This window comes from Hemicordylus capensis, chromosome 2 (assembly GCF_027244095.1).
Source record: "Hemicordylus capensis ecotype Gifberg chromosome 2, rHemCap1.1.pri, whole genome shotgun sequence".
NCBI classification, from domain to species: domain Eukaryota; kingdom Metazoa; phylum Chordata; class Lepidosauria; order Squamata; family Cordylidae; genus Hemicordylus; species Hemicordylus capensis.
The window spans coordinates 399,704,984-399,731,517 of record NC_069658.1 but is presented as its reverse complement, the minus strand read 5'-3'; the positions used below and the strand labels follow the sequence as shown (position 1 = coordinate 399,731,517).

The 26,534-nt window shown below is 45.0% G+C and overlaps 2 protein-coding genes across 5 annotated transcripts in view; one reads left to right on the top strand and one right to left on the bottom strand.

The window, feature by feature from the left end:
- The window catches only part of PGS1 (phosphatidylglycerophosphate synthase 1), a 63,425-nt gene extending 45,786 nt beyond the window's left edge, over positions 1-17,639 (bottom strand). Inside the window, exon 1 of one of the 3 annotated variants that reach the window (XM_053296358.1) lies at positions 17,538-17,639. Coding sequence is in view for 2 of the 3 variants with exons in the window: in XM_053296355.1 (XP_053152330.1) it covers positions 17,425-17,567 (143 nt within the window). In the remaining variant the exon portion in view is untranslated. Of the gene's footprint in view, positions 1-17,424 lie in introns of all 3 variants that reach the window. The other 2 variants (XM_053296355.1, XM_053296356.1) reach the window with 2 other exon arrangements.
- Positions 17,640-26,534, top strand: part of SOCS3 (suppressor of cytokine signaling 3) — a 27,893-nt gene continuing 18,998 nt past the window's right edge. For both annotated transcript variants that reach the window (XR_008316230.1, XM_053296362.1), the window contains exon 1: positions 17,640-17,889. The gene's annotated coding sequence lies outside the window, so the exon portion shown is untranslated. The remainder of the gene's footprint in view (positions 17,890-26,534) is intronic.

Genomic DNA, 26,534 nt, shown 5'->3' with positions numbered 1-26,534 from the left:
CGTTAGAGGTGGAAACGCGTAGAGCAGGACTCCCCGTGGCCACCTGGATGCTAGGGCGTCCACTTGTTCTTCCTGAAAGCAAAGGTGACGGGAAAAGAATCTCGGGCACTTGTGGTTCAGGGGTGAAGCAAAGAGGTCCACCGCCGGTAAACCCCATTTTCGGGCAATCTGTTGGAAGATCTCCAGGTGTAGAGCCCACTCTCCTGGGTCCAGGTATTGTCTGCTTAGCCAGTCCGCTAAGACATTCGCTTGACCCGCCAGATGTTCCGCCATTATGGATTTCAGGTGGATTTCCACCCAAGAGAACAATGCGTCCGATTCTCTCATCAGAGCCCATGATCTTGTGCCCCCTTGATGGTTTATGTGGGCTTTCGTTGTTACATTGTCTGTGCGTACGAGAACGTCTTGGCCTTCCAATAGGCCTTGGAAACTCATCAGCCCCAGACGTACCGCCTTCAGCTCTAACCAGTTTATGTTGTGGTTGAGGTCCTCTTGACCCCAAACCCCTTGAGCTTGCTGGTTCACACAATGTGCTCCCCATCCAATCAGGCTCGCATCTGATGTAAGGATGCATCTCTGCTTGAATTCCAAGGGGATTCCTTGGCATATCGCTGGTGAGGTCCACCACGCTAGTGATGTCCATACCTTTGACGATAACTTCACCCAGACGTTCCTTCTCTCCATGATGTTCTCCTGATAGGGGAGGAGGAGCCACTGCAGAGGCCTGGAATGCCATCTTGACCAGGGTGTGCAGTCGAAGCAGGCAACCATCATCCCCAGAAGTTGCGCTAAGCGCATAAGCGGGACCTTCCTCTCGCGTAGGCACGAGGAAACCATCTTGGAGATCTTTAATCTCCTCTCTTTCGGAAGTTGAACTACGCCAGCCTGTGAATCGAACAAAACTCCGAGATGTACTAAGGTCTGCGACGGCTGTAGATGGCTTTTTGCCATGTTGACTAGGAAGCCGTGCTCCTGCATGATCCGTGCCATGTGACGAACTCTCACCTCTGCGTCTGTTGCAGAATGGGCTCGGATTAAAACATCGTCCAGTAAGGATATGCATGAATACCCTGCATCCAGGCATGGGCGATGACTGCTATCATTAGTTTTGTAAATACTCTTGGCGCTGACGAAAGGCCGAATGGAAGGGCCGTGTACTGGTAATAATGGCCGTTGTATGCAAAACGAAAGTAACGTCGGAAATCCGGATGAATCGGTACGTGCAGATAGGCTTCTGATAAATCGAGCGAGGCCAACCAGTCCCCAGGGAGAACTGCTGCCTTGATGGACCTGAACGACTCCATCCTGAAATGCCTTTTCCGCACGTACCGATTCAGCCTTTTGAGATCCAGTACCGCCCTCCAAGAGTCGTTCTTCTTCGGAACAAGGAAGAGCAAGGAAAACACCCCCTCGGAAATCTGATGGCTGGGCACCGGTTCTATTGCCCGAATGCCCATCAGATGTTGGATGGCAGCCTGCATCAGTTTCCTTTTCACAGGGTTTTTTGAAAGGGGGGTATTGAAGAGAAAATCTGGGGGAGGGGCAGTAAATTCTATGCGGTACCCCTGAGATACAGTTTGGAGGACCCAACAATCTGTAGATGTGTCCTCCCAAACTCTGGCAAAGGCCCGCAGTCTGCCCCCTACGTGGGGCCAGACATTGCTTACGGTTACGTCGATCCTGTCCGGCACCGAACGAACCGCCTCTTCTGCCAGCACCTCTGGGTCTCGGGTTCCAGGACTGACGCCATGGCTGCCTGAACTGGTTTCCTTTGAACTCCCTGACGTTGTCTCTGAAGCCAGAATTTCCTGGTCTTCCATAGGATCTAAAGGGACGAAAGGAAGTTTGAAAAGAGGTTCCACCACGAAATGACCTTCTCGCCTCGCCCTATCCAACCGGCATTGCCTTTTTCTTATCTCTCGTTTCTATAAGCACCGGATCCAGTGCTTCCCCAAATAGCTTAACCCCCCGAAAGGGGGTAGCAGCCAGGGTCGTTTTTGACTTCGTGTCAACATTCCAGTGTCTCAACCACAGCCCCCTACGGACCGCCACATTAGCCGCCATAGCCCTGGAAGCATGTTGTAGACAGTCCAAGCTTGAGTCTGCCATAAGTGCGGAAGCTCTGGCAATTTTGTTTAAACCTTGCCGTAGTTTGGTCATCTCTGGTGTTACTAATTTGGCCAATTCTTTCATCCACAGGGTCGTTGCCCTTGCGAAGATAGAGTTGGTGGACGCTGCCCGGATGACCGTTGCTGAAGCCTCGTGTGCCTTTTTTAACAAATGATCTGTCTTCTTTTCTTCAGGCGACTTTAAAAACTCCTCGCCCTCTTTGTTCACCAATGCTCCAGTCACCAATTGGGCCACAGGAGCATCGACCACAGGAACGGCTATGAGTGACATAATATCATTAGGTAAGGTATATAACTTTTTCGGGAAGTTAAAAGCGGGTTTTGACGCCACCGGTACCCCCCATTCTGCCAACATCACCTCCTTAAACTGCGATGGAAAGGGAACCGTGGCAGGAGAGGCCGAGGTTGAAGGAAAAACCTCCTGGTCCAGGCCAGTTGCTGGTTGGGAGCTAGATTCGCTAGACACATCTTTGATAGCCCTTTTGGCTTTCGCTAACAGGATCTCAAATTCACTAATTGAGAAAAGCCGTGACGTAGAGGGCCTATCTGATGGGGCTTGCTCATCAGAGAGCTCCCCTTCCTCCTTTTCGGACTCGTCGTCTGAATCTGAACTCGAGTCCCTGGGGCTGCTAATATCATGGGGAGTGACATCAGGCACCCTGTGGGCTGCAGATGCCTCGTGGGTTTCCTGCTGAGACCCTGTAATCGGGACCTTAGGCAAACATGAGCGTTTCACCACGGGGGAGTCCTCTACCTCCACCACCCTCTTGTGGCGCCTTTTTCTCGCATGTCTAGCTAGCCAGACCCTCTCTCCCACAGGGATAGTCTGCCTAGCCGGGCTGGAGTCTGGTGAGAATGAGAAGGAAGGACGCCTCCCTCTGCGTGGTAAAGGGACCTGCGTGGCCATCTGCGCGGAGCTACCCGCGACTAGGTTAGCAGTGCTGCCCGTCCCTTGCAAACCGGAACTTTGCACAGAGTTAAGTAGCACGGGGCAGTCCCTTGTGCAGAGCCTTGTATAGCTAGAAGAGGAGATACGATTGCCAAGCAGTTTTTCTGCACAAAGGCACTAAGCCAGGCAAGCTCCTTCGCTGAGAGCATTTCCCCGCCTGGTCCCACCACACATCCCTCTGTCACCTCAGTCACGAAGGAAGCAATACTTTGCACACGCCCCAATTCTCCCAGGTGTGATTCCGGAGGGGCAGGCACGACAGTTTTATCCAACATCACCGAGGGTGCTTGGATTGCTGCCACGAATGGTGCTAAAACGGAGCCGGCCGGTTGAGCAAGCACAGAGGGCGGTTCGGCAGCAGTCAAAATGGCGGGCGTCATTTGTGCGGGAAGAGCCATTGGCCCCTTTCCCGCTTGCTGCTCCTTCACTGCCTTAATCTGTAGCCTTTCGCTCAGAGGCGATTTGGCTAATAAAGCCGCCGCCTTCTTCTTTTTTGTTTTGGGACTGTCCTGCTTTAAGTGCTTCAATTTCTTAATAGCCTTTGAGTGCTCTTTTGTTTCCTGCCTCAGGTGTTCTTTACTGATACTGCACCCAGGCGCGCTCACTACCAGCAGTAAACCCGACGCCACAGGCGCTTTACTTTCCCCAGTCCCCGAGGGAACTATTGGGGACTCAATAGCCAAAGGGGCATCAGACAATGGTCCCTCAGAGAGAGGACCCATCAACATATCGCCCATATGCGCGATCTCCATTAACACAGCCGAATGAGATCGGAATGAGGGGGAGAATGCGGGAGGTGAAATTGACCAGAAGTCAAGAGCGGAACTCACGGGGCCAGCCTCCACCGATCGAAAATTCAACCAGGGAATAACAACTCCTTTCCCCCCCTTGCACACAGTGGAATCAAAGGCAAAAAGGATAGCTGAGCCAGCTGAATAGAACTGTCCTGGAGCGAAGACAGGACCAGAACTGGGTATATTGGGGCTCGACAGTGGGAGTACTGAGAGTGCTCAAATCTCATTGGCCCTGTCTTGGAGCATGCAGTGACTGACAACCCCATCTGATGATGGATGCCCTCCCCATACTTGGAAAACAACCAAGATGATCAGGGATCTACAGCACCTTCCTTATGAAGTAAGGCTACAAGATTTGGGCTTTTTAATTTAGAAAAATGATGCATAAGGGGAGACATGATAGAGATTTATAAAATTATGCATAGGGTGGAGAGAGTGGATAGGGAGATGTTTTCATGGATCATCCCATGAAACTGTTTGCCAGGAAGGTTAGGATTGACAAAAGAAGCATTTCTTCCACACAAAACATAATCTATGGAATTCTCCCACATAGGATGTGGTGATGCCACCTAGGATGCCTCTGAATACTAGTTGCAGGGGAACAACAGCAGGAGAAAAAGCATGACTTCACCTTCTGCTTATGGGTTTCCCAGAGGCATCTTGTGGACCATTGTGGGAAACAGGATGCTCAACTAGTTAGGCCTGGGGCCAGTTCCAGCAAGGCTCTTATGTTCTTATACTAATGCACTGGGGAAAGCTTCTCTCATCTACCTGTACATCTGCAGAAACATGATTTACACCTTTCCCTTGCATTCCCCTTCCCTTGTGTCTTGTCCTTTTAGTCTGTAGGGAAGAGACTGTGCCTCATTTTCCAAGTACAGTACCTGCCTGCCGACAGCAATGTATTGAGTTTTTGACTGACACTTTGGGAGACTTTTGTATGAAAAATAGGATAAATGCACATTTACATAACATGATTAATACACATCTGTCTCAGTAACCCAGAACAGGGACTTCTATTTCCTCCAGAAAGGTGGGAGGAATTGTGCTAAAGTGTGTTGGGGAGAAAAAGTTAAAATGAAGCAATCCTGATGCTCACACTAAAGTTAACTCTCCTAAAAGACAGCAAGCCCCTCAGCCATAAAAGTATCCATATATTCACTGTAGGATACAGGACACCAGAGATCTTTAATCTACTTTATATTGGGAACATGGCTTTCATAAGCTTTGCTCTTTGCCAGAAGGCACAAGTAACTGACTAATGTAAGAGATTAATACAGATGCCTCTGTGGTTTTTAAGCTTATAGTCACAATCCAACCAGCTCCTTTACACATATGCAAGAGATTACATATGCAGCAGAGCTTCAGTTTCCTTTCCACACTGTAGAGTTCTACCACACAGCAGCTTTTTAAAGCTTTTCTTTCAAAAAAACACTTGCAACGTGGTATGGGAAGCTGCTATTCCTATTCAAAAGAGGGAAATAGCCCCAAAGTGCAAGCAGATCTTCCCACTCTTGATCAACGCCAACATGGGGTATGCTTGTGTCTTTATGGCTGAGGTTTTTCAAGAGAACTGTGAAGTTTTAAACACCAAAATGTTGTAAATCTTCTCATTAATGAAAACAGAGAGCAACTCTTTCTACCAAAGGAGATCAGTTGAAAATAGCTACAAGTGGACTACCTAAACATTGAGCCACCATGCATGGCAGTTCAAACCAACTGTGAAGTGACATTGCATTCTTTAAAAATGCAAAGCAAACACATACCCAGTTATCCAAATAGGGGCCTAAACTAGGCAGGAAAGGCCTCTAAAGTAAAATGAATGCAGTGTCAAAATTATTTATTTAGCAAATTTGTATGCCGCCCACTACTGAAGCCTCTATGTGGTTTACAACATTAAATTACCGAGCAAGGAAAACGAACTGAAGAGAGTTCTCACTCTTTTTAAAAAAATCTGAGGTTCATACATACACAAGTATCTTCTATTTATAAGTGTGGGGGTTTGGGAAGTTCTATTTTTAGGAAGAAGAGTTTTTGACTAATATCATGATCAAGTGAGCTCAAGCACCACAATTCTTGTTAAACCTCAGCTAACTCATGAGAGGTGAGGAGAGTACAGGAACTCTCTCATGCCACTCATCACCCACACACGACCACAGCAGAGTGTCTTCTGCCAATGTCTCTTGATTCACTGGAATGCCTGAGTATGTATTACTGTATTTCTGCATAGGTTGTGGCTGAATCTGGGAAACTAGTTTTATTGTTAGCACACAGATGCAAGAAACAATAAAGGCTTAAGAGTAACTTCCTTAAATTACCGAGACACTTAGAAGGCTGGGCATGAACATGTGGCCTCAAGACTTTTGCTTTCCCTTGATTTATCTGAGTCATGTTGACGGGATACTACAAACTGAGTGTTCATCTTTCTGCACTGGAACACAAACAGCTGTTTGAAAACAGTTGTGAAGATTTGCATAAATGGCTTAATTTAGATACTTTGCAAGAACTATTGCAAAATGAGATTTTAGATAAGGTGTTAGATTCAGTGGTGATAACCAAATAAGGTACTGCACATTTTGCTGAGTGTTATAAAAATGTAGGGGTAGTAGCGGGTGAGGATGGAGTATAAGCATATGCAGGAATTTTTCCAGGCAGGGAAAGGGAGGCAAAGGCTATCTATCTATCTATCTGTCTATACACACATATACACACACACACACGTAAGGATATCTAAATGCATTAAAAGTCATTAATTGGGGGGGGCCTGTTCTCAAAGCCCCCTCGTGAATACCCATGGAGTTATAAAATTTAGGTGGGTAAAAGTATAATTAAACAAAAGTAGAATTAAAGGTAAAATAATAATTAAACAATTTACACAAGTCTGCATAACTCTTTTCAAAAGGAAATTTGTGTCTCATCACAAAATTCTAGCCCAAAGAAAAGGTTAAATATTCTTTCCCCCATCATCCACCCAACACATTTCAGATTTCCCCCCATGAAAGCATAGGGACATTTACAAAAGAAAAATTAATCCTCTTTCTCCCTGCAAACCACCAAAGCTGCATCAGAAATACAGATTCTTCCATTCTGCCATACAGATTAGTCTAGGCCTCCTGGGTCTCCTTGTTTTTCAGACCACATTTAATCCATCCATTCACTTTTCCAGCAATTGATTCTTTATGGAAATGGGCAAGAAAATTATTACTTGGGAGCCATCCAAAGGTTTGGGAGAAGGGCCAAAAGAGGAAGTTTTAAAAGCAGAACTCTTTATCTTATCCTTAAAAGATGTATTCTAAAGAAAGATGTGTTTTGAATTCAGTATATTTTACTGTATACAGATGAACTGGCATGAAGGGAAAAGTCAGAACACCTGCTAAGTCGGGGGGTTGGAAATGATGTCGGGGGGTTGGAAATGATGTGAATACAACATACTTCCTGTAACCTAGCACTCAAGTAGTTTCCCCCAGATAATGCAACACTCACCATCACCAAATACAATTCAGAAGCTTTTGTTCTTGCGTTACAAAATGGGAACTTCTCTCTTGCATGTATTTTATGTGGCACGAAATGCTTTGCATACATTATGCTTTACATTATGCTCTGAATAGCCTGGCAAGTTAGACTGTCATTCCCATTTTGCAGCTTACCGGATTTACCTGAATAAAAGATGACTCTGAATTTAAGATGACCCCCTTAAAAATATGGGTTAAATATAGGTTATACTATTTACCCAAAAGGATGCAGACCCTCAGATGAAACCCACCCACCCCAGAAGTTTTTCCAGAACTTGGAAAAAATCTAGTTTTGGATTCAGATAAATACAGTAAATGGGAAACATCTATATTGGGCAGCAGCGATATAAGAAGATGCTGAAAGGCATCATCTTATACTACATGGGAGGAGGCAATGGTAAACCCCTCCTGTATTCTACCAAAAGAAAACCACAGGGCTCTGTGAGCACCAGGACACAAACTTTACCTTTACCTTTAAATACAGTAAATAGAGACTGAGACACATCAGCTTATCTAAGAATATCTAGCAAGTTCGCAATTGAATTTGCATTTGACACAATACTTCCCAAATTCCAAAGTCTGTCAAACCTCTAGACCAGAGATTCTCAAATGGTGGTCCATGGACCACCTCTGGTCCATGAGCTCCATTAAGATGGTCCACAGAAAGGTTGCAGAAATAGTTGAGAATAAATATAACCCACCCTGCACATTTTTAAAAATTATTATTTTATATGAGTTGTGTGTTTTGATCTGTTGAACACAGAGTTTAAATAGTCCACTGAGTCCCCAGGCAATTTTCAAGCGGTCTGTGAAAAAAGTATGGGAATCTCAGCTCCTGATCACAGTGATACTAGAAAAGCTAAACTGACTCATGAAGGTATTTAAGCATTATACTGATTTGAAAGCCTAGCCACTATTATGAATGCAAACATGAGGAAGCACTGGTATATTTAAATACCTATATGTAGGTAGATGAAAACAGGTTTTGACAACACACCTCCACAGTCAGATATCCACACACTTTGCCTGGCAAATACTTTGCAAGGCAAACACTTTGCAAATGCTAACTTGATACATTAGAGAAAACTACCTTCATTTCAAGACATTGGCATCTGCAGGAAATGGTTTTCCCTAGCACCTGAGCATCACCACATCATCAGAAGGAAGAATTGTGTTTGTCCCAATTGACTGAATAGAAGTTTAAACCAAACACAAGATTCAGGGAAGTCAGGCGCATGACCTCCTATTTACATAAAGGGGTTCAACACAGATAATGGGGCTGTTCACACAAGCATGAGTGTGGGCAGGGAAGAAGGCAGGGTTCAACCTATCTTCCCCAGAACGACTGCTCACACGCAAGCTGCACGCCCACATGACCAGCATTTCCGAGAGCTGGTGAATCTCCACACTGCTCCCAACAGAACTGCTAAACAGAGGCTGGAACTCATTGTCCCAGCCTCTGTGCATCCCACAATGCACCACGCGACATGGACGATGAATTGGGGGATTCTCCTAAGAGACAGACACTCTAGTTGACCTTCTGTGTGTGGCCAGGCTAGTAGTAGCCTGGCTCACACATGACCCCATAGCTCAGGTTAAGGGAGCGCTTGCTGCCTTAACCTCAGTTAACAGCCGGGCTAAGAAGTGGGGCTAGGCGCTTCTTGGGATCAGGTCTGATCCTGGCGGTTCTCTCACGCAGCCTAACCAAGGCTGGATGTCCCTAGCCTGGGTTAGGCTGCACATAACAGTCGCACATTGTCTTATGCCTGCCGGTAAGGTCAAGGCTAGATATTTAGGCTTTAATCATCAATGCTTCCTTAATCAAAATATATGAATTACAAAAGTAACAGGATATTATCAGGCTTCACATACATGTACAGAAAAGCATGCAGTTACTGAATGATGGAAATCACATAGCAAATAATTACAAGAAGTGTGCTGCACTTCCAGTACTTCACTATGCTAGTTAGTGGCATTCATTTTACACATTATGAGCATCATGTGCACCTGTTGGCATTATCATGTGAAAACTATCTATGCATCTCTTTTCCCACATGTGATTTTTTTACTGAAATTGAGTTAACCACACCTATCCTCTAGGGCAGGGGTAAATAAACGACCTTTGGCACTCCAGCTGTTGCTCAACTAAAACTCCCATCATCTCCAGCCACAGTACATTGTGGCTGGAGATGATGGGAGTTGTAGTTCAGCAACAGCTGGAGTGCCAAAAGTTGCCCACCCCTGCTCTAGGGTAACCTACATTTGATGTGCGCTGTGGCAAGTATCGTGTCTGCTGCCTCATGTGATGCTAGTGTTCCAGAAAAAGTAAAAAGTAGCCAGAAATCAGCTCATCGATTCTCTCCACTATTGTGGGACTGCCATTTGTCTGTCTCCAATGCAGCTGAGCACTAAGTAACATGCAATTTCTTAAATAACTCAAGGAATTGTAGACAAAGGCTGCAGAGAGCAGGGAGGGGTGTGTTAACTTGACAAGACTTCTGCCTTACCTTTGCAACCAGTCCCTAACCACATGGGGTGGGGGTGTTAAATTGACAAGGAACACTCACACTCTCTCTCTCTCTCTCTCTCTCTCACTCACACACACTTTCTCACACACACACACACACACACACACACACACTGAAGTGGGTGGGAGCCAACTGCACAGGCCAAGGAAAAGGTTTGTCTATTTCAGCTCCTGCACTCTGCAGTCTATGTACACGGTTCTCAGACAACATCTTGCACATCCAACCAGGGATATCCCCCCCGCCCCCACCCGGCCACTATGCATAAGAATTTTCCAGATCAGCTCACAATCTTTTTCCCCCTTGCCCTTCTAGGAGCATATGAAAGTATCAACAGTCACTGAAAAAACTTTAAGGCTTTAAAATGAAGAATACTCAGAATAAAATAATTAAAGCACTTTGTCTGTAAAACTAATGCAACAAAACATGGCAGCTGAAGGATCATTGTAGCAGGTCACTGCTATTACTCTACTGGCAAGGAATCAAACAGACATGGGGTTGGGGGGGAGAAGCCAAGCTTCAAGAGTAGATATAATGTTGAAAATTTTCTGCAGAATTTTTCTCAAAATTGAATATTTGCTGAAAAAAACTTTCATACTTCCCCCCGCACCCCACAAAACTTCATTTTCTAACATTAATTGTTTCATAAAATACATTAGTAACAATGAACAGATGCCAATGCAATGGAAGCTTAAAGCTGAGATTACAATTTCAAAATTGTAATTAATGTTTTTCAGACAATTATCTCTAGGAATTGAGCGAGAATACATATACATTTTATTGATGTATAAACAGGAGGATAATATAGTGAGAAGCGTTTTTTAACTAAAAATATAAGTCAAACAACAGTGTCAAACAGGATCACCATCTATTTCGGGTATCAGGAAAAACTGCATAATAAAACATTGAGAAATATGGGGAAATCTAGATTTCTCTCCAGACAATTTTACAATTAAAAAATTTTCAGGAAACCCACATTTCTGCCCATGGGATGTTGAAATATGCTGACAGACATAAAGCAAAAGGAAACCAAAAAATAATAATGGTCAACCAAGGGGGGCGGGGGTGGGGGGAAAAAGAAGAAGACAACCCACCAGGGGAAAAGCAGATTGGAGCAAAAACAAATCTACACTACAATCACATCAGAAGTAACTGTGCAGAATACATACATGATTCACTCACTACAATGCAAGTGAGTGTGTAACTACAATATTAACATCACGATCTCTAAAGTGTCTTAAAGTACTTTAAGTGCAAAGAGCTGACCTTGTGGTAGCAAGCATGACTTGTACCATTAGCTAAGCAGGGTCTGCCATGGTTGCATATGAATGGGAGACTTGATGTGTGAGCACTATAAAATATTCCCTTTAGGGGATGGAGCTGCTCTGGGAAGAGCAGAAGATTCCAAGCTCCCTCCCTGGCATCTCCAAGATAGGACAAGATTTTATTTTATTTTTTAATAGGACAAGATTTTTTTATTGAACCAACAAACTACCAAAGCATACAGTACGTTGCCAAAGCACAATTATATACAAAGTGGTTGTTTGTACATGATATATCTACAAAGATTTACACACAAGGATTTGGAAACCCACAAGGTTATGAAGTATATGCAGGTAGTACTGTAACTCGGGGGTGGGGGATTTCAAGGCACATCAGGTAATCGGGGGGGGGGGGGTTTACATCCGACGTCCATTTCCACAATTTGTCCCATTGCTGTTTAGAAGAGATACTCTTGTCTTTTTGCACATAACCATACAAACTTTTCCAGAAGAGATTCACTGTCTCATCTGCGTGAACCTCTTGGTCGTGTCTTCCCTCCCTATTCCTATGCAGGAGCATTGCATAAATGACATACAGGTTTACTAACCTGATTACAAGAAGGGGAACATTCCAGTTCCCTAGTATGAGGGCACCCGTTCCGTCCTGTTTCCTTGAAGGTTTCTTTCTGGGACCTCGAAAGGAGGTTCTATCGCTCAAACCCGAGGTTAGTTCTTCCCAAGTCTGTTCTTCCAAATCAGGCCACTCTAGATAGGGCTGAGAGAGATTCCTGCCTGCAACCTTGGAAAAGCCAATGCCAGTCTGTGTAGACAATACTGAGCTAGATGAACCTATGGTCTATCTCAGTATATGGCAGCTTCCTATGTTCCTATGAGCACCTTTTAAAGTGGTGGCACTCACATTTAGCAGGAGGCACACGATATTTCAGGGAGACACAGATTGGGGTACTGGAAGCAATTTAAAAGATACAAGTTTGTCTGCCCTTAGGACAATTCATCAGACTTACAAAAGATGAAGCAGTGGAAGTGTTGAACCACTGTCTGGGATCAGTAATGAATAATAGCCAATAAAATGAAATTCAAACCTCAAAAGAGAGAGACAAGATCGCATTCAATACTTTGCTAACTAGGCAAAGAGGCACCTTCTAAAGTGCTGGTTCTCTTATATTTAAAAAGAGGATAAAAACTGTTCTTATACAGGCCATCATAAAATCCCTCCAAGTAGCATGCACATCGGCCACTTCCGTGCCAGCTACTTCCGGGATGGCAGGGAGGTACGCTGCCGCCCTGTAGAAATTTGCAAATACTGAGCACTTGGGGGGGGGGGAAGCAGAGGGAGAGGCAAGTGCACCCTCCCCCACCCTTAAAATTTGACCCACCCACCCCCGCCTTCAAACGTCGAACCTCCCAGTGTTTGAACCTGTTCGGAGGCCCATAAAAGGGCCTCTGGACAGGGTCTTGCACATCCCTAGTACATGGCTTGGGTGCCCAGATATCTGGAGGACCATGTTCTCTCAGATAATCCTGCCTGTGTGGAAAAATCTTCTCTGAATGCCCTTCTCCAGTCACACCCCATCTTCAAAAGTGTAGCAGCTGGCAAGAAGCTTTTTTGGTTGCAACATCCCACTTTTGAAAGGTGCTCCCAAGGAAGCTCACCTGATGCTTATTACCGAGATCTTGGTCTGGCACTGATTTTAAAAATAAAATCCTCCCGGGTCTTTTACTTCACTTTTAGATCCTGAAATATTCACTGCTCTGATTTTAGATTTGCACTCTGGCTGTTTTATCATTGTTTTTATTGATTGTGCGCTAATATGGTTGGCCACTTTGGAAACCTGTGGGTCAGACAGAAGCTACAGTATATAAATAAGTCCATTTAATACTGTTATTGTGGATATCCTATTTTTACCAACCTGAGATTAGAGACTTAAGGATTGCATGATTTATCTGTCTGAATAAAATAATCTCCCTCATGAAGCAGAGGCATGAGAAGATCTACAAGCATGTCCTACTCACAGTCAAAAACTGTGCAGGTGCATAAGAACATGCTTAGGTGCTTCTGCACTGATGAAAAGTTGTCAGTCAGAGGACACAGGGCATAACTATGCAATTTAGACACTGGATCCCCATAAAGAACTTTGGCAGCAGAGCTGCAGTATGACAACCACAGGAGTAACTGCATGGCGCAACATTTTGCACAGATAAAAACTGAGCAGAGAAAGGGCATAGTATGGGAGGGATGTGGGAGGGACAGTCTCTAACCTTTCCGCAGTGCCAAGATCAGGACACCCTACACACTCCACTGCAAACATATAACAGGAATATTAACACATGGCACATCAAAGCAATACAGGAGGGGGCTGCTTCCATCACAGCTGGAAGGTTCAGCCCTACCTGCTTCCTAGAGAAGCCAAAAAAGATCAAGCACTAAGGAGAAAAAGAATGCTATACTATTTTAGCTTGAAGGGTTCGAGCTATTCTAGTTCCACGCCCTTCCTAGAAGCACCATGCATGTCCTGCTTTCCTTGAACTGGGGCAGCAGGGTTGCAACGAGGATTCTGGTGGGATTCTATCTAGGGGCATTAAGAAGGTTGTTATAGGAAGGAGCTGGACTGTATAGTGAAATGCAACTGCCCACCACCTTGATTAGCCCTTTGGAAGATCCCCTAGAAAGAAGAGAGTTTTCTTCTTTGGGGATTTTTGTTTTTGTTTTTTGAGACCAATTGTAATACAGTATTGCATTTTTGTGCTTGATGCCTCTATTTTAGGGTTTCATAACCTTTGGTCCCTAGATATTATTGGACTACAACTCAGCTCCCATCATTCCCAGCCACAAAAGCCATGGCTGGCAATGATGGGAGTGGTAGTCCAACAATATCTGGGGACCAACGTTAAGAAACCCTGCTCTGTTTGGCTGTAGGTTTACATTTGTTTTACATCTTGCATAATTACTGCTAGAATTATTACTATCTCATCTTAATGATAATTCTGAGATGAACTTGTACTGTATACTAGTGTGCTTCACTGTAAGGCCTGGGAGCCTGTGGCATAATACCTCTGGAGCCACTCTGGGAAGAGCAGAAGGTTCCAAGTTCCCTCCCTAGCATCTCTTAAGATAGGACTGAGAGAGATTCCTGCCTGCATCCTTGGAGAAGCTACTGCCAGTCTGTGTAGGCAGTACTGCTCTGGATGGACCTATGGTCTGACTCAGTATATGGCAGCTTCCTATGTTCCTATAAAAACCCTAAGTGCAGCTCCCTGACTAACTGTTTATTGTTTGAACTTCAGACAAAGCTGAATACTCTGCATAGTACCTCTGGCACTATGCGAAGATGACTTTCACCATGCAGAGTTGCACTTCGCCCATGTCATACCTGGGCAAGTCAGGTATGGCAGGAAGTACACCACTGGAGCACATCAAGACACCAGGGGTCAGAAGCCAAGGATCAGTCCAGTGGGAGCAGGCAAGGTCAGAGTCAAAAGTAAGCAAGGGGTCAGAAGACAAAGAATCCAAAAGCAGGGAACAGGAATAGAAACATGGCCAAACACAACCGCAGCAAAGTTGCTTCAGCAGCAGACAGAGGTCAACTGAAGCCTTAAATACAAAGGCAGTAATGCAGCCCCATCCAAGCCTAGAGTGTCTTAAAGGGGATACACCCCAATTCTTAAGCACTGGCTGTGGCATAGCTGGGTGGCTCCTGGCAGGGACTGGGGAGCTTCTGTTTCGTCCTCTTGACTCTAATGACACATGCAAGGGCATGTTGAGAGGGTCAGCAGGGCCTTGCCTCATTCTGCAAGTTGTCTTGGTCAGCATCAGGCTCAGGAGACACAACCATTTCACCTTGAGACTCCCCCAGCATCCCGAGATGAAGAAGTCATGGCCCCTTCATCCTGGGACTCCTCTGTGGGAGATCCAGGGCTCATAATAGTCCAGTCCCATGGGACTCCTTTCAGGGAAACTGAGTCCTCTTGAGTCCCTGCTAGGGACACGCACGAATCTGTTCGGAGGCCCATAAAAGTGCCTCCAAACAGGTTCGAACACTGGCCAGTTCGGAGGCTTGAAGGCGGTGGGGGGGGGAGACAACTTTAAGGGCAGGGGAGGGTGCACTTACCCCTCCCTCCACTTTTCTCCTACCAGCACTCCATTTGTAGTCCCCTCCTTAACTGGAAGTGTTGGGTGAGCGTGCATGCACCCGCAGCATGCGTGCACCTGGTGTGCGCATGCACGGCCAGCACTTCTAGCCACTTCTGGCTAAGGAGGGAACGGAGTGGCATGGAGGTATGCTGCCGCCAAACGAAGCGCCAGTGGGGGAAAGTGGAGGCAGAGGTCAGTGCACCTTCCCCCACCCTTAAAGTTGTCTCCCCCGCCCCGCCTTCAAACCTGCCAGTTCCAGGCACAACCCTAGTCCCTGCACCATCTTGAAAAGCATGCAAAGAGTGCTGGGAAGTATAGCCCTTCCCAGTGCTTTCCTCCTAGAGCTCTTAAGAGAGGGCTCCATCTCTTGAAAGGGCTCCAAGGGCCCTTTCAGCACTGAGTGGAGGTCACCACAATGTGAAATGGCTCTCACATTGAAGGCTTTTGCCAAAATAGCTCCCGCTTGAAAAGACAGTGAAGCTCACTGCTGTATATTGTATTGTATATTGACATTGTATATTGTATATTGACATTGGCTTGTTTTGAAATGTTGCTACATTTTTCTTTATGTACTGCGGAGTTAATCATTTGATATATTGATGCTGATGCTACTTTTTGCTGTGTATTATTATTTGTTATTCTATTTTGATTTGTTGTGAGCCACCTTGAGCTGAATTATGTGGAAAGCAAGCATACAATACATTGACTGAACACAGCCCCAGAAAACAAAAAGCCATATAGACATACAATATGATCATGACAATTATGTAATATTCACTAATACAGCCTCCCTCCAAACACAAAGACCAAACACCTCTTCCTACAGGAGAACAAATAGCTAAGTTTTTTTATTCCTGGATATATTTTCAAAATACAAAGTCTACCATGAGATCATAGCCTGAAGGAAAGAAGGAACCCAGAAGCTCTTGAGTGCAATCCACAGCATATCAAGTTAACATATTTCAGGTATCACAGCTGGGAAAGACCTCAAAGTGCTGCTGTCCGAGCAGATGGTACTGGGCTAGATGAGCCTGTGGCCAGACAGCTCCCTATAAAAGTAAGAGCCCTCCACTGGAACTATAGCAAAGACATGCAGAACTAAACCAACCATTGCAGAGATCTTAAGATAACAGAAGCTTATTTTACTAACCATCCTCAAAAGATAACCTGAAAGAAGTCATTCCAATCCTGAATGAAAAGGGGTCTGGAAAAGCTTCAACAGACATATGCAATATTACAGAACAAGGAATTCTGCCAATTATAATCTTCAGAGATTTTAGGAGCCCTAGACTGAGAGCAACAAATATCAACTCATTGAAACTGAATAAGTAGAAAAAGCAAGAAAAGTGGAAGCCACATGATCTGCTCATAAGAAATCCTAGTGACCTCATTAAATACCCTATCTTCATTTGAGCAGAATCTCATTTGCTCACTCTCCCTCTACCTAGGCAGCACACTAGAAAGTACTGGGTTTGCTGGGTCCAATCCCCACCATACAGAGGGTGAATGTAAGTGAGCAGGTGAAAAAATGAGGCAGCTGCTCCCTGCAGGAATGTCTGCTTCTACCTATTTGCATACCTGGGGTCTCTCTACTGTATCATTTGGAGGGAGAATGAAGAGGCTCCTGCTCTCTATGCAGGCAGTGCCATAAGGCACCCAATCCAGAGGAAGAGGGTGAGCTCTCTGCCACCTCTTCCCACTTGATCACCCCCTCTCTCTGACAGGCTTGCCAACTCTGATTTAGGGTATTTCTCAAGTTTATTACTTTTGCACATTTCCCAAACATTGTGCATAACATCGTTAAAAGCTCCAGAGCTGCTGTCAGGGAGCACCTGGAAATCGATGCCGACTCCAGGTCCAACGTCGGAGAGCTGCAACCCTACTCACTGGGGAAGCACGACAGGGAAGAATGGGCTGGATGAGGGAGCCCAAAGATGTACTGCAGGGGAACCCAGCACCCGAAGCCCCTTCTGGCCCCAAGCCCGGGCAAACCCCGAGTCCTGAAGCGCGACTCCCGCCACCCACAAAAAATATTGCCTAAAAATCCGTAAAATGCCGCAGCCGGCGGAGAGCTAGGCCGCCGCCAACAACGAGCCTCACCGGCGCGCCCGGCGTTCGCGGCCTCGGGTCAGGCGGTCCGAGAAGCGGGCAAACAGCGCGGCCAAGGCGGGCCTCCCCCGGGGCAAATAAGCGAGCAGCCGCCGCCATAGTACCGGAGCCTCAGCCACCGCAGCCGCCGCCATGGAAACTCCGCTACTTCCGTTTCCGGGGGTCAATGCCGGGGCTGCCGCAGACACTCCTCCACTTCCGCTTCCTACGAGAGACTGCGGAGATAGAACCACAGGGATTTTAAAAAGACGAGAGCGGTTATCTCAAAGACTGTATAGGAGATTTCCGAGTCTTCATTGGAAAAGACTTTTTTAAAGTTCCCTGCGGCCGAGGAGAGGAGCTGTGGCAGTTTCCTAGATAAATAATTGGAAAAAGCCAGGATTTTAATATGGTGGTGATTGAGCAGCAGTGTGTCTCTCCTCCTCACTGAGGAGTCCTCAGTTCCTCCCAACCAAGGTAGAGGACTTCTTCTTGCTCTTTCTAATTCAAGAACGTTTTTTGGTTGAAACGCTCAATTGTTTTGAGTGTATAAATATTTTAAAACAGACTCCCAATGTAGATGCAGATGATGATCCCAATGTCAGTGAAGTTTGTATCCCATACTGCAGGTGACGGGTTATGGCTGAGAGAAAGTCGTGGCTCATGACAGCCTTTAGGCTGAGTGCTGTACAACCACCCTGCGATGTAGTTCAATGTTTACCCTTACTGCAGATTGGGCTGAGGTAGAGAGAGTAGTTCACAATAGCCCTGCAGTGTAGTCTACTGTTCGCATTGCGGTTTAGAGCTGGCACTGATTTGGATTCCCAGCACAAGATCCTTCAAGACATCCCTGAGAGTGATTACAGCAAAAAGCAATGTACTTGCCTTGCTGCTCCCTCGACCCTAACCCAAATACCAGCCAAATGCATGCGGAAGCCTCCACTGATTTGTATGCAGGCACATATATTGTATTCTTAAATACTTAGAAACTTAAAATAACCCAATTTTTCACATGAAAAAAAATCATTTTTGCAAACCTCAACCTTTGCAAACCTCAACCAAACCTTTTGATTGAGGGATATGGGGAGAGAAACACCTACTGCACAATTACATCTTCAGTAAAATGCTAGATTTCTCCAGTGATTTCTATGGACAGCTCTGACTCCAGTCCCTCAAGGGAGAACTCTACAGAAACCAGCCCTGTATGTCATCAGTCTATAGGTGAAATGCCACCACTTTTGCTTTGTACCACAGCAACTTACTCCCCAAATCCAATTGGGTTTAGTGGCACTTGGTTGCTTCCGAGGATAGGGCTGGACTGTTTATTACAGGCAGCAGTAGGAAAGATATGCATGCACACAGACTATTTTTTCCATCACAGGATAATGAAACCAGGGTACCGAGTAGAGCTCGGGATCTTCGCCTTTGCTCATCCAATATTCCAGATCTCTGGCTGCTGAGAAGTGTCTCTTCCCAGGGCTGTTACCACCTCTTTTGACAATTGTTTTCATCAGAACAGCAAAGCGGGCATCCAGCACTGGGAAGACAAACATTTCATATCATGGATGTTTGGGCCTCTGCCAAGTTGTTGTTGTTGTTAAAGAGGTTGTTGTTGTTGTTGTTGTTGTTAATTCGATTTCTATACCGCCCTTCAAAAAATGGCTCAGGGCAGTTTACACAGAGAAATAACAAACAAATAAGATGGAACCCTGTCCCCAAAGGGCTCACATTCTAAAAAGAAACATAAGATAGACACCAGCAACAGTCACTGGAAGTACTGTGCTGGGGGTGGATAGGGCCAGTTACTCTCCCCCTGCTAAATAAAGAGAATCACCATCAGGGGCGTATCTAGGGTGGGGCAGGCAGGGCACGTGCCCCGGGCACCACTTGAAGGGGGCGCCATTTTTTAAAATTAATTTTTTTAAAATGGCCACCGAAAACAAAATCACCGCCGCGCATGCTCAAATGGCCTCTGTGAGGCCCTAGGCCATGCCAGGCCTCACAGAGGCCATTTGAGCATGCGTGGTGGCCATTTTGTTTTCAGTGGCGATTTTTTAAAACATTTTTTTTTTAAAAAATGGCCACCACACATGCTCAAATTGTCCCTGCGAGGCCCTAGAGGCCAGCAGGGGGAGGGGGAACCTTTGCAGACCCACCCCACGGCCTTTAGGAAGCCCCCCCAAAGGGGCTACAGGTATTTAAATAATAATAATATGTCACTGTACACATATTTAGTTTGGCACTATGTACAGAGAATCAGGGCTTGTGAATACTGAGCTGAAGCTTATGAGTTAGGATTGTATTCATTTGCTCTAACTTTGCTTCTTGTGATAAATGAGTTAAATCTGATGTATTAATAATATGGCTATTAATGGTGAGTTTGTCTTTGAATCAGTGTGAAATCCTTAGTATTAAGGCCCATTGGGAGTTTCTTGCTCTCTTTCTCTCATTTTAACTGTCTTTCTGAAAGACTAGAATATATTCCAAGCATGTACGCTCTGTCTCTAAAGCAGAGGTCATGCTCAGCTGCCTGGCACAGTGCAGGCCGGCAGCACGGCACAGCAACCACACCACCCGGAATAGACTACAGAGGATTGGGGGGTGGGGAGCCAGGGTGTGTGGAGGCCCTGGACATTCACTTGAAAGTCTTGGGGGAAGAACGCTTCTGAATGAGAACATGCACTCTGTAGATTCTCTGGTGAATGTTTACAGCCCAATCCTATGTATGTTTTCAGTTTATTCAAAAATAAACACCATATAGAAAAGCAAGGTTTGCTCCCATGTAACTGGGCATAGGATTGCAGCCATAGGATTGCAGCCAGATTGAGTGAAGTTGCAAATAGGTTTCACTTTAGAGAAGCATAGATTCTCACAGGGGTTTTTTCCTGGAAAATGTAAGCTTTAGATTACACTGCTGGAAGGTCAGTGTAATAAGACACTATCCATGTTAGAACACTTCAGTGCACCTAGCAGAAACAATGCAAGGAAGCAGCGTTTAACCCACAACATTTTCCCCAGTAGAACATGTTCAGTGGGAGACCAGTAAGGGGAAAGCAGGAGCATAGTTACATTACAGTGGAACCATACATGGCATTGCTGCAGAAATAGGAAATACTTAAGTTGCCATATGAAGCAGTAATAGCTTCTGTTATAGTGAGCACTCCTGTGTGTTACTAATAGCCTTATCCTATGCATATTTCCTTGGAAGCAAGTTGTTCAGTAGAGTTAACTCCAGAGTGATCTCAGGATTGCAATCTTCAGATAGATTCACATATGCAAGGAGGGATGAGTGCTAAACTCCAAACAAAGGGACATGGACATATTTCTGTGCTGCATGGCAGCTTGAATTTCCATTTGTCTTGAAATAATTTGGTAGTTATTTAAAGAACCTCTGTTGCCTTCCCAGCACAAAGAAACAGAAAACCTTTGACTTTCCGAAAGAGAGAGGGTTTCACTCACAGTGCCTGTGAGTGAAAAATAACAAAAGAAATATTTGTTGTTACTGTTGTTGTTGTTATTGTCAACTATCACGGCCTTTGCAATCAACTAATCTCCTAAATCAGTTCTCAAAGAAATAAGGAGAGCACAGAGTTTATTTGGAACACAAGTCCGAGAACATTTTCCCCACAGAAAGCAGATTTTGTTCCACTCCAAACTGAGTTTCTAAACTTGCTCAAGTGTCAAGGACTACTGTACCTCCTGTCTGATCTAAGAAAGGCAGGAAATCCTGGTTGAGAGCTGTTACGGCCAGAATGTCTGTGATTCACCCCTATGGCAAAAACCATCAAAAATAGTTGTCTGAAAGACATGTCATTCCCAGATGGTCTGGCTTCTCAGAAGTTCTGAGATCTGCCTGCTGTATGCCCAATCATGGGCATTTGACCAAAACCAATGGCATTCCTTTTAAAGAGTATAGCACAGTTGGGCTTCTCCCTGTATTTTCCCATTGTGGCTTTCACATCTGGCAGCAGAGCACTAAAATACAGTTAGCAAAGTAGCAACTTCCAGAGAAGTAGCCATATTAGCCCATAGCAGCAAAAACAACAAAGAGCCTTGTAGCACCTTAAAGACATTTATTGTAGCATAAGCTTTTGGGGACCACAGCACACTTCTGTTAAGTCTTAAAGATGCCACAGTACTCTTCATAATTATTGCAGTGCTACTTTCCACACAGGGCTCATGGGGGCTGCTGCTGGCAAAGAAAAGACCCATCAGGAACTGTGCAAAGCACTTCCAGTGTTTTCAGTCATTATCATTCTTTCTCCAGAATAACGAGAAATTGCTGATATTACCAATTAGCACTGCAGTCCTAAACATGCTTACTTGGAGGTAAGGCTCCTTAAAGACACTTGGACTTAATTCAGAGTAAAGATGCTTATGATTCCCCTATCAGTGACTGAGGCTCTGATCCTTAAATTATTTATTAAACCCATAAAACTACTCTAGATTAACTTTTGCATGAAGAAACCTCATCTCCATTGTATAGGGCATCAAAAGGATAAGATTGGTCATTTAGCTTAAGTAACTTAACTTAAACGTTTCTTCAGATGATAGTAAATAAAAAGATATTTCGCTCTCGCTTTCAGATGAGGCCAGAGGTTAACTGAAGGGAAAACAAAGGTTAATCACCTATTCCCCATTATGTATGCTGTGGACCTGTTCCCTCATAGGACCTGTCAGTAGTGAAAAAATACCAGACTTACTTTATCTCTGCATGGTCCAGATCATATATCTTGAGATCTGGGAATAAGAATGACAGTGTGAGATTCAATGACTTTTGTTTCATGGAAAATCAGAGCAACTGATCAAAACTTATCCTTCTTACCTTAAAAACTGTGACTGGCCACCAACTGTAAAATTGTGAAGGAAACAGTCATTTTATTTACTTTCTTACTTGCCTATCATATTTATACACTTCCTGATATTTGTATCCCTAGGCAGTGTGCATAAATATAAAATACAATAAATATAAAATAGGATGAATGTTTTAAAATGATTAAAACAATTTTACAATATAAAACAAGCAATTTAAAATTAATTAACTAAAAGTCTGAGAAAGCAAGTGTGTCTTAAGGGTCTTTTTAAAAACAATCAGGGATGAAGAAGCTCTTGTTTTGACAGGGAGTGCATTCCAGAGCCTTGGGGCAACCACAGAGAAGGCCTGGTCCCAAGTAGTCACCAAACGAGCCGGTGGCAACCACTAGGGGTGTGCACGAACCTGTTCAGCGGCCCTTTTATGGGCCTCTGAACAGTTTCGAACACTGGAAAGTTCGAAGGCTCCAAGGCAGGGGGGTGTCGGACTTTAAGGGTGGGGGAGGGTGCACTTACCCCTCCCTTCGCTTTCCCCCCGCCAGAGCTCTGTTATGCAAGGTTCCTTCGGGGCAGCAGCATCTCTCCCTGCCACCCCATCCCCTCTTTGGCCGGAAGTGGCTGGAAGTACCTGGCGTGTGTGTGTTTGTGTGCCGGACGCGTGTACATGCACCTCATGTTCACACGTTGTGTATTGTTTTCTATACTTGCACGTTGTGTGTTGTCTTCTATACCTTTTAAGACACTGCTTTAGCTGAAAAACTCTGAAATAAAACTAGTTTGTATCCCTGCAGTCTTTCCATATGTTCCCCGTACGATTATGGCAAATCACAGGAACATAGGAAGCTGCCTTTAACTGAGTCAAATCATTGATCCATCTAACTCAATATTGTCTACACTGGCTGGCAGCAGCCCTTTAGGATTTCAGGCAGGAGTCTTTCCCAGCTCTACCTGGAGATGCTGCCAGGGAGTGAACCTGGGACCCTCTGCATACACAGTAGATGCTCTACCAGTGAGCTACAGCCCATCCCCTGAATCACATCTCCAAATGTGACCATTTCATTCTCTTTGCTTTTCCTTTTCATCCAGCCCACCACCAAGAAACACCCAAACTCTGTTCTTTGGGCCTTTCCCTGTCGGTCCCTTAGGCAAGATCGGCCTGGGCCTGGGCCTGTCCCCTTCCATCTGCAAGATCAGGAAAATGGCAGAAGCCCTAGTTCCACTAGACAAATAAAAAATTAGTCCTTTGCAGGACTAAATGGAGCATCTACTCTTGTGGAGTTCATTGCCCTGCTTTAATAGTAAATTGTGTTTTGCCTCAATTCCTTCTGTGTGACATGAGTCTTGCCCAACAGGGGCTGACTCAACTATGGACACCGAGGGGCTGACTGTATGCATGGTGGGGTGTGTGTGTGTGTGTGTGTGTGTGTGTGAATAAACAGCTTGGTTTTCCAATCCCCCGCCAGCCTGGCTGAGTTTCTGAAACAAACTCTTATTCCTGCCATGAAGCTAGCAAGTTTGCTTCCTCCACCTGTCACTTTGGACTCTGAAGCGAGAGTGGATGTGTGGCTCTGCCTCTTCTGTACCCAGAGAGGGGATCTCAGCAGATGGCGACATGGCTGGTTGCCAAAAGCTGCTCTGAAGTTCTTCCTCCATTTGCTCCCTTTGGCAGCAGCAGACACAGAGAATGGAAACCTAGTCCAGACAAGGAAGCTTCATTGCCAAATACCCACAGAACTGAATAGGCTGGGAGATTTATTCAGAGCAAACACCCTGACAGTAATCCACATGCTTAGCTAGCAGTTTCTGAGCAGTAAGTCTTCAACTGCTTAACCAAACATAACTCCTCGTATTTTACGTATTTATTCCATTTATATCCCATCATGGAACTCAAGGCATGGGTTTGCAATTACCCATCCAGGCACTGACCAAACCAAGACCTGCTTAGTTTCTGCAAGATAGCTTATCATGTGTCCCCAGGCCATGTTCTGGGTTCCAGATGAACAATCGAACCTTGCATGCCCACCTCAGTCTTGCTACCACAAGAGCTGGCCTTGTGGTAAAGGTAAAGTTGTTCCGTCGAGTCGGTGTTGATACCTGGCGACCACAGAGCCCTGTGGTTTTATTTGGTAGAATATGGGAGAGGTTTACCATTGCCATCTCCCATGCAGTATGAGATGATGCCTTTCAGCATCTTCCTATAGTGCTGCTCCCCGATATAGGTGTTTCCCATAGTCTGGGAAACATACCAGCGGGGAGTCAAAAGAACAACCTCTTGCTCCCTAGGCAAGTTACTTCCCCACTGCGCCATTAGGTGGCTTCCGGCTGCATGAATTGTCCCATTTGCTAAGCAGGGTCCACCCTTGATTGCATTTGAATGGGAGACTACATGCATGAGCATTTTAAGATATCCCTCTCATGGGATGGGGCCACTCTGGGAAGAGCATCTGCATGCTTGCATGCAGAAGGCTCCAAGTTCCCTCCCTGGCATCTTCAAGATAGGGTTGGGAAAGTATCCTGCCTGCAACCTTGGAGAAGCTGCTGCCAGTCTGTGTAGACAGTACTGAGCTAGCTAGACCAATGGTCTGACTGAGTATAAGGCAGTTCCTATATATGTCCCTGGTCGCCCCTGGTGGCGCAGTGGTAAAACTGCCGCCCTGTAACCAGAAGGTTACAAGTTCGATCCTGACCAGGGGCTCAAGGTTGACTCAGCCTTCCATCCTTCCGAGGTCGGTAAAATGAGTACCCAGAATGTTGGGGGCAATATGCTAAATCATTGTAAACCGCTTAGAGAGCTCCAGCTATAGAGCGGTATATAAATGTAAGTGCTATTGCTATTGCTATGTCCCTCCCTCCACTGTGCTGATGGCATCCAGTCCAAAAGTATCCATATCCTTCTACTGAAGATGCGTACTCCTTCCATATACTCACATGCTCCATCACCCTTTATTTATCCCTGAGCTTTCCACGGTTCTCTTGCATGCTGCATGCCCTGGGAGAAGCCACTGTCTGGGATAGCATACATTAATGCATCAGATTTAAAAAGTGTAGTTGTTACAAAAGTTTCTACTACAATAAATGTGTTAGTGTTTCAGCCGCCATGGGACTCCCATGTTTGCTACTAAGATGACTTTTGTTCTGAAACATCGTTTTATGAAGCCCTCCCCAGACCTACCCTCCAGAGTTAAATTCAGCACCTTTAAGAAGCTTCCAGTTAACTTTCTGTCATTGTATGTTGTGTCTTCCCAATCCTAAGGACCCCTGCAAAGTGTCCTTCTGAATGCAAGAGGTAGTGGTGATTGCTTCCTAATACATACTTTTTGTCACTATCCAAAAAAATATGTTTCCAGGGTTCTTGGTGGAATACTAAGTACCATACCTATTTAAAACATTTTGATGTGTCCATATAGGGACCCACAGATGCAACCTGAGATGAAAGTGTTAGAGCTGGACACTTGATTTAAAAGAAATCATATTCTTATCTTCTGGATATCTGGATTCTGTTCCTTATAATGTGATTTTCTTGCCAGTTTTGAATGTTATATTTGCAGCTGGAATTGTTGGCCAATAAGTGTTGAAAACACCAAACACTTCTTGGAAGACACATTGTTAGTCTCCCACAAATTATTTCAACATCAAGAACCCAGGGTGAATGGTTCTGTGCTAGAGGCCAACATGTTCATGTCTGTGAAAGCAGTAATTCACAGACCGATCATCTTCTCTTTTCTTCCTCTTTTCTCTCTCTCACAGGTATTCAATATTTCTCCCCAGATTTCCTAAGTTGTATGAAATGACTTTCCAAAGTTCATTTAGTTTAGGAAGTGAAGGGGAATTCCAAAACTAACTTGAAAGGAACTTGTACATGAAAAAATAAATTAATTATTGGCTAGTGGTATATGTATGTATGGCATACATACTGAAATAAGTTTGGCTGTTTAATCCAGCATTAATTTGCAAATGCACCCCAAGATGCACTGAAATAAATGATATTTGCAAGTACATAAATAAGTATATTAATTAATTTAATTAGTCTGTGGGGAGAGGGTTCCTATAAGGCAGGGGGATCCCAGTCCTGGGTCTCCAGATGTTGTTAGACTACAGCTCTCATCATCCCCAGCCACAAGGGCCTTGCCTATTGTGGCTGGGAGTGTTGGAAGTTGTATCCAACATCTGGGAATCCAAAGCTGGGAATCCTGCTGTAGGGAATGGATGACTTGTTGTTTGTTTGTTTAATTTTTATATGACCCAGAAGGTTCTAGTAATGTATAGAAATAATGACCGGGGGGGTGGGGAGCGGGTTTGCATTGGCTGCT